The following is an 8,382-nucleotide window of genomic DNA, read 5'->3' on the forward strand; positions in this document are numbered from 1 at the left end:
GCTGAACCGGGGTCGGACGCTTGACAGACTGCGCCCCCGGGCGCCCCCAAAAGCTCCTGGGGGTCTCGTGGAGAACCCCACAGCCACAGGCCACCGAGCCTAACAGGAGGAGCCTGTTCCTTGGGCTTGCCACCTGCCATCAGGCCCCACGGCGGGGGACACGACCGGGGACACCCACCTGCCAGGCCTGCTGCCGGGCCTGGGCCTGCTGCTCCAGCTGCTCCAGCTGCCGCCGCCCGGCCAGCACGGCCTCCGCCAGCCGCCGGTTCTCAGCCTCCTGCCTGCGCACCCGGCGCTGCAGCGCGTCCCGCTGCTGCAGGAAGTAGGGCACAGCCACGCTGCGCACGTCTGCCTCGGGGATCCCGCTGGGGCGCCTGGGTGGCGGGGGTGGGGGGAGCACGGGTGTGGGTGAGTCTCAAGCGGGCCGGGCCAGGCCCCCACTGCTGGGCTCACCGGCCGGCTCTCTGCTCAGGCGCCCGGGGACCCCTCTCCCGGTTCTCCCCACCCGCCAGCCGCAGGTGGCCCCCCATGTCTAACGCTCCAGAGCAGGAGGCCACCTTCCAGCCACGGCCTCTGCCTGTGGGACCCTGTGTCCCCGCTCCTCAGCGAGTGGGGCCACCCCGAGAGGCCCCGCTGGTGCCGGCCGCCTGGGAAGCTACGGCAGGCGGGTCTGGAGGTGAAAGCGCGAGTCCCCAAGGCCCGCAGTGAGGACGGGCTGGTTCGGAGGGGCAGGGGGGTGGAAGCCACCAGAGGTTCTTTAAAAAATTCGTTTTTCTGGGTGCCTGGGTGGCTCAGTGGGTTAAGCCTCTGCCTTCGGCTCAGGTCATGATCTCAGGGTCCTGGGATCGAGCCCCGCATCGGGCTCTCTGCTCAGCAGGGAGCCTGCTTCCTCCTCTCTCTCTGCCTGCCTCTCTGCCTGCTTATAAACTCTGTCTGTCAAATAAATAAAACCTTTAAAAAAAAGTTCGTTTTTAGCTCTAAAACCCAATTCTCTTATGTGTTAAGGTCACAAAGCATAAAAAATTGGAAGGCATGAGAAAGGTGTTTCCTGGCTCTGGCCTAAATTCAGGCAGGGGGTGTTGGGGAAGGCAGGAGCCTGGGATCCCCCCATCCTGTGTGGGGTGCCCCGAGCCACAGGAAGGTCAGCTTTGGGGGCGCACTGTAGGGGTCCCCTAAATACTGTGAAATGGACAAGTGACTAAAACCCGGCCGGACAGGCACTGCAAATCCGCCAGGTGGATCCCGAGATGAGCGCCCCCCAAGGACGGTCCCCCGTGGGCGGTGAGCCCCCGACAGCACGCGCCGGCTCTAGGGCTCGCCTTCCCCCGGGGGCCACACTTCTCACCAGGCCGGCTCCGTGCGGTCTTTGCCTTCTTCCACGATCCTGTCCAAGGCGTCCAAGACCGCCTCCAGGTTCCCCTCCGCTTTGATCTCCGAGATCTCCTCCTGAAGGGCAGGCGGGCCACAGCACTCAGACGCCAGACAAGCCCGCCGGGCCCACACACGCAGGACCGGTAAGATTTTGGCTAACTCCTGTCTTCATACCAACATTCCAACTTCTCTCCGTGTGGCTTTAATAATTAAGGACAGAAAGTACCAAGTGGACAGCAGAGCCCGCCCAGCCCCTCGGGGTGCCACCGCCAGGGCCCAGCGCGGTGCCGCGGACGCACACGGACGCACACGGACATGGAGCCCTCTGGAGAGACCACGGTTACTTCAACACGTGAACACAGCCCTGGCCTCTTTCGCATTCCCCGCAGCAGGCCGGTCCACGGTTGCCCACAGTTACGTGTCGCCTCTGCGCCCTGGGCACTGGGGACGCGGGGAGGACAGGAGCCCGGGGGGCAGCAGGCACACACCCCAGCCCGGGCCACGGGCAGGAGAGCAAAGCCACGCCGGAGAACTGACAGCGGCCACGGCAGCCCGCAGCCACAGAGGGCAGCGCTGAGCCCTGGGGACCCCGAGGGCCAGCACCCCCCGCTGGGCTCCTTGGCACTCACCCGGACGGACGCCTGCAGCTGGGCGACAAACTTGTCGTGGATCCGCTGGGTCACGTCCGGCTGCAGCTGGCAGAGACGCTTGTAACAGTCGCTGAATCTCTGGTAGCTGGCGGGCAGGACAAACAGCCGGCAGAGGGTCAAGCGCCCGGCCAGCCTGCGCCCGGCCTGGCCACCTCTGCCTCCCTGCCGCAGGGGCCGGCCATCAAGTCCACGGCCCCGGGGGAAGGCTGTGGTTGCCACCCGCAGCCCCACTCAGCTGCACCTGATCCCCGGGCCCCCCCCCGCCCCACAGCAGAGGCCATCTAAGCTCTGGAGTCTCCCCTTACGAGTGGGTCACCCCCGTCCAGCCACAGTGCCTCAAATCACCGGGAGCTAACACTCCGTGCCGGCCGCCCCCACAGTGTCCAACCCACTCCCGGGGGCGGGGAGGTCCTGCTGCGGGGGTGGGCTGCGGTCCTTGAGCAGCTCTGGTCACTCCAGCAGGACAGGACAGGACAGGACAGGTGGCCTCTGGCAGAGGTTTCCTTCCTCTGTAAAGGAGCCACACAGGAAGGAAGCAGTGCCCCTTCTGTGGGAGGGGACGACCCGTGCAGGCGGCAGTGGCTCCAGCTTCAGGCCTCCGTGGGGACCTTGGCCTGAGGGCAGAGCTCATGGCCTGAGGAGGCTGAACGGAAGAGGGGAACTGGGGTGTCCGAGGACATCATCATGCGCTGGAAACACCAAACCAGAGCCACCCACCTTGGGGCTGCTAGTTAGTGAGGTAATGAATTCCTCTTACTGTCATGCCTTTATTTAACAAAAATTTTTTAAAGATTTTATTTATCTGAGGGAGAGGGAGAGAGAGAGAGCGTGAGCCCAGGGTTGGGGGAGCGGCAGGGAGAGGGGGCCGGAGACGCGCCCCTAGCAGGGAGCCCGACGCGGGGCTCGATCCCAGGGCGAGATCATGATCTGAACCCAAGGCAGACGCTTAACCGACGGAGCCCCTGGGCACCCTGTTTGCGCCCTGTAAAAGGAGGTCTCTGTCCCGGCTGTTGGAAGCTGGTCGCCGGATCCACCCTCACAGCTGGAAGGATCAGAGGGTGCCCGGGATGCTTGATCTCTTGCACAAAGAAATTCAAATAAGGCAACGGAGGCTCCTCCTCCCCACTCCCTGCTTTCTCGTCTCTCTCTCTCCCTTCTCCCTCCTGCCTGTCCACCGTCTGCCAGCACTGCTGGCCGCCAACCAGGTCCTGGGTGATCCTGGGAGGGAGCCGCACGGCCTTCCTGGGGCGTCCGCGGGAGCACACGTGGACATGGGGACGGCTGCTCGTGGGGGGCACTTTGAAAGCAAAGGCTCTCAAGATGGTCTTTGAGCTGCGGTGGGGGGAGCTCAGTGACCCACAGGAGCGTCTGAGCCCGGAGTCCCCAAGCACACAACAGCCCACACTGTGCTCGGCGGGGGATCGGACGCTCCCCAGCTGTGTGGCCAGACTGGGGGGCCACGGGACACACATGGTGTTGTGTCCCTGGAAGCCGGCGCCTAGCCCCCCGCTGCTCGGGGTTCACTGCTGGTCCCCCCTTCTCATGGCTCCCGGCCTTCCCGACCAGCTCCTGCCCTACACGACGTCTGCGGAGCGGGTGACACCTGTGCGTGCACGGGGCCCTGCGAGGGACATCTGCTAGTCCGCAGGAAACCTGTGAACCTGCTGTTCAACCGCCCCAGACACGAAGTCCTGCCGTCTGTCCGCAGGTGATATTAGAAGCAAGGCTACCGCCGCCTCCCGGCCCAGCACCTTCCTGGGGCCCCGGGGCGGCTGCCGTTCTCTGTCTGGAAACGCTCCGCCTACGGGGCGCCGCTGCTGTCCTGCGATTGCGGCTTGAGCACTGACACCTTGGAGACTGGCATGTGCAGAGGCCAGGCCTTTATTTCCAGAAGGCCGCCTGCAAGCCTCTGCTGGCAGCTCCACATGAGGGATGGTCTCTCCCTGTCGTGACGGTGCCCGCTGGACACCAGCACCTGTGGGGGCTAAACCTTGGCCCCGTGAGCAGGAGCAGGGACAGAGGTTGGCACCCTTCAGCCTCGGCGGGGCCCCAGGCATCCTGTGTCCTGACAGCCCCACTTGCCACGCAGTCTGTGGCTACAAGAGGAATGTGGCGACGCAGGACATCCGGCCAAGCGGGCTGGAACGAAACTGGGTAATTGTGGCTTCAGAAAGACTTGGCTCGGACACCGGAGATCCTGTTCCTCCTCCGGGCCTGCTGGCCGGTGGAGGGTCTGAGTGGGCCCCTGTCCTGCGCTCCGGCATCCGGTGGTGGTGGTGGCGAGGATGCGGGGCCCGGGGATCAGGGACAGGCCATCGCCCACCAGTGCTGCTGTGGAGGTCACTGCGTGGCCCGCTGGGCTCCGAGGACTCAGTGACGGCAAAGCCCAAACGCGCAGATCCCCGAGCAGTGACCGCAGGCCGCCCGGGAGCGGAGGGCGGGCGGCTGGACTGCAGGACGGCGTGGGGGAGACGGGGGCACGGGGATCCCGGCTTTGTTTGTTGGACACTGCGAGGTCCCTGCCACGCCTGCTCGTGTAAGGCTCACGGCACGACGCTGTGGCTCTCCCACGGTGTGAGGACGACCCCGAGAAGTGCAGCTGACACCCCCAGCTGGAGGAGACACGGGAAACCGGGGAGGAACAGCTTCTCCTCATGGCAGGCGCTCCCGCAGCAGCCGCCCCTTGCAGAGCGCTGCGCGCCACGGTCAGGCCCGTGGACACCGCGTGCGACTCCGCGTGCCCCGGGCGTCCTCACCCTCTAGCCCATGCGCGTCCCTTTGTGTGCCCCCTCCCGCCCCCTCCCCACCCCACCCCACGAGTTCCTTTCTCGAGAGCAGGGTCAGGCTCGGGAACAGTTTGAATGCCCTTGTGACTTCTAAAAACATACTTTGAGAGAAAAGCAGGTCAAGTGATGCATTTTGGAAAGCATTCGGGGCCGTCACGCTCCTACACTGTCCCCTCCCTGCATGTCCGGGGTGCCCGGAACTGGGCTGGAGGCAGCTGCAGCCCAGCACCCCCACTGCGCCCCCAGGGCCAGCGGGTGTGCACTGATCTGGCAGAGGAGTCCTCCCTCAGGAGCAGCCCCGGGGGGGCGCTCTCTGCAAGCCCCCTTCACCCCTGCTGGGACGGTGCCCCAGCCTTGGCCTTCCAAGGGCACGCAAGGGGCCCATCAGCTGCGTGTGGCTACGTGCACTGGTTCTGCGGCTCACGGCCTGTCCGTCTGTCTGGGTTCAAACCCTACCTCTACCGCTTGTCGCATGAGTGACGTGTGACAGGGTCCGCACCTTTCCGAGCCTCGGGTTCTGCTCCGCCCGGCGGGCGAGTAACTGTCTGCGCTCACAGAGCTCCCGCGAGTCACGCGTGGGACGCACCTAGCACAGGGACCCCGCGCAGACGAGCACTGTCAGTAGCATTGATTCCACCGCAGGCTTCACGGCGCCCACAGAAGTGCCCAACGGTGAGCTGGCTTCCCGGCGTCGAGAAGCCTCCCGGCAGACAAGAGCTCCCTAACAGCGTCCTGGTGGCAGAGGCCGGCTCGAGGCCCGCCCAGCCGAAAGAAGACCCCACTGGCCGCACGACAGAGAAAAGGCTAAGCTGTGCCCCCCCCAAAGAGGGCTATATTTATCACCAAAGTCATGTTTGAAATGTACTAATTATCAAAACACAAATGACTATATTAACTGATTTTAATCTAGTTCTTCTCTTATACTCTTTTAAGTTATATTTTTTTAAAGATTTAAATTATTTATTTGACAGAGAGAGACAGTGACAGAGGGAACAGACAGAAGCAGGGGGAGTGGGAGAGGGAGAAGCAGGCCTCCCGCGGAGCAGGGAGCCCGATGCGGGGCTGGATGCCAGGACTCCAGGACCATGACCCGAGCTGAAGGCAGACGCTTAATGACTGAGCCCCCCAGGCGTCCCTTTAGTTTGTTTTTAAAATAACCTCTGTGCCGCATGTAGGGCTGGAACTCAGCACCCCGAGATCTAGAGCGCCCTGTTCTCCAGCCCGCGCACCACGGGAACGGAGATCCCCGTGGTCTGAACTCATAGAAGGAGCATCTCATTAACTGCACTAAAAACTCTGACTTTACCACACAAGTTTATTTATTTTTTTAAAGATTTTGTTTGAGAGAGAGCGCGCAGGAGCAGGGGAACGGCAGGTCGAGGGGGAAGCAGGCCTCCCGCGGAGCTGAGAGCCCGATGTGGGGCTCGATCCCAGGATGCGAGATCATGACCTGAGCCAAAGGCAGACCTGGACAGATGGAGCCACCCCAGCGCCCCGTATCACGAAATTTAACTTAAAAAAATTACCCTCAACATACGGAAGCCCAGAATCATGCCCCCGGGTCGGTCAGTGCAGGGCTTTGCAGAAGGCTTGCCACTGCCCCCCTCCCGCGGGCCTGCAGCTCTAAGCACCGCCCCACCCCCACCCCGAGCTTGTGGCCCCGCTGAGCGCCCTCCACCGACCGCCCACCAGAGGGCGCCTCGGCCCCAGCCCAGGGAGGGGGCGCTCCGAGCCCGCGACACCGCCCCGCGGCCGGCTCACCAGCAGGTGCCGGTGGGTGGCTCCTCCCCGCTGCCCCTTCTGGGTGCCGGGCTCAGCGGGCAGCCGCGGGCTCCTTGAGGACCGCACGGGTCCGTGATGCATGATGACGACTGTGGCAACAAGTTAGCTTTTAAAAACTCCTCTCCATTAGGAGCGCCTGGATGGTGAGGGTCGGCCTTCCCTCTGGGTCGCGATCTCCGGGTCCCCGTGCCTTCCCCCCGTCCCTCTGTGCCTCTCCCTGCTCGAGCTCCGGCTCTCTCTCAAGTGGGGACACAGGCCCCTTGTAACCTCAACTTTTACTGCTTGGAAACTTCGGGAACTACCAGAAACTTAATAGTGAGAATCTGAAATTGCGGTACTTTTTCTGAAAAACACTTCTTCCGATTTCATAAATATCAACAAAAAGATTTTAAAAAATCCCTCAAAGTAACTGTACAGCGGCCCCCTTACCCTCGGTGCACACACGCCAAGACTCTGCCTGCGACTGGACGGCGGCGAACCCTGCAGTGCTGCTTCTCCTGTGTGGACACAGCACCATAAGCTTAAGTTATGACCCAGGTACTGTAAGAGGTGAACGACACTGTAACAATGTTCTGAAAAACATCCTCATAACAGCAGTACTGCAGTAGAGTCGCGTGAGCGTGGTCTCTGCACAGCCCCGTGTCTCCAGTAGCTGCTGCGGAGAAGGGGAGAGGCCTGGGGGCGCAGAGGCACGGCTTCCCACCGGGAGGGGCTCCGCTGTGCTGCTCCGCGGGCTGGGAACCAACCGCGCAGTGGGGTGCAGGCAGAATACCGACCTGGGCTGGGCCAGGCACGAGGAGGGGGGACCGAAGGCGCAGAGAACCCCGAACCCCTCCAAACAGCTTTCTGACCCCAGACCTGTTTCCCTCCCCAGCTCCCGATGCCGGCACCGCCCTGCGCCCAACCGCTGCAAGCTGGGAGTCCTGGCATCCCTGTCCCTCCTCTCCGCTGTGTCCTACACCCCCCCCCCACCCCGTCACCTGTCTGCACCGCCTCAGGCTGCTGTGGCCCCTACCAGGCAGTTGGGCACCGGACTCTGGGCGGAGGAGCTTTTCAAGGTCAGACAGATCGTCTCAGACTTCCCAAAAAAATGGAACAGCTTAAAAAAACAAAGCCCAAACTGAACTAGTAATGGTCATTTGTAAAAGACTGTAAAATGTAATGTGTCAACTAGTCAACTGCAATTTTATTTTAAGATTTCATTTTTTTAAGGAATGTCTATACTCAACGGACAGGCCTGAACCTACTACCCCAAGACCAGCAGCGCCAGCCACTGAGCTGCCGGGCACCCCCGCGCCTGCAACTGTAATACCAGAGAAAGATCATACTCGTGGGGTCTGCGTGCTTCCCTCCATAACCTGGCTTTAAAATCTAACATCATAATGTGATCATTTCCCATGAATAGAGATTATTCAAAATGGAATTTTATTTTTTTAAAAGATTTTACTTATTCATTTGAGAAGGAGAGAAAAAGCACAGGAAGGGGAGGGGCCGAGGGAGAGGGGGAAGCAGGCTCCCCCTGAGCAGAGAACCCGACACAGGGCTCGATCCCAGGGCCCTGATATCATGACCTGGGCTGAAGGCAGGTCACTGAGCCACCCAGGTGCCCCCAAAATAGAATCTTATTATTTTTTTAAAGATTTTATTTATTTATTGGACAGACAGAGATCACAAGCAGGCAGAGAGGCAGGCAGAGAGAGAGGAGGAAGCAGGCTCCCCGCTGAGCAGAGAGCCCAATGCGGGGCTCGGGGCTCGATCCCAGGACCCTGAGATCATGACCTGAGCTGAAGGCT

The 8,382-nt window shown here is 61.9% G+C and overlaps 1 protein-coding gene and 1 long non-coding RNA gene across 2 annotated transcripts in view; both read right to left on the reverse strand.

The window, feature by feature from the left end:
• The window catches only part of PMF1 (polyamine modulated factor 1), a 14,253-nt gene that overhangs the window by 1,503 nt on the left and 4,368 nt on the right, over window positions 1-8,382 (reverse strand). Inside the window, exons 2-4 of the mRNA XM_059413676.1 lie at window positions 2,001-2,106; window positions 1,346-1,446; window positions 179-374 (exon numbers count right to left, since the gene is read on the reverse strand). Of these exons, the coding sequence (XP_059269659.1) occupies window positions 179-374; window positions 1,346-1,446; window positions 2,001-2,106 (403 nt within the window). The remainder of the gene's footprint in view (window positions 1-178; window positions 375-1,345; window positions 1,447-2,000; window positions 2,107-8,382) is intronic.
• LOC132025869 (uncharacterized) overlaps window positions 4,860-8,382 on the reverse strand; it is a 7,506-nt gene continuing 3,983 nt past the window's right edge. Inside the window, exons 2-3 of the long non-coding RNA XR_009406724.1 lie at window positions 7,019-7,086; window positions 4,860-6,678 (exon numbers count right to left, since the gene is read on the reverse strand). This is a non-coding gene — a long non-coding RNA (uncharacterized LOC132025869). The remainder of the gene's footprint in view (window positions 6,679-7,018; window positions 7,087-8,382) is intronic.

This window comes from Mustela nigripes, chromosome 10, assembly GCF_022355385.1.
Source record: "Mustela nigripes isolate SB6536 chromosome 10, MUSNIG.SB6536, whole genome shotgun sequence".
In the NCBI taxonomy this organism is placed as follows: domain Eukaryota; kingdom Metazoa; phylum Chordata; class Mammalia; order Carnivora; family Mustelidae; genus Mustela; species Mustela nigripes.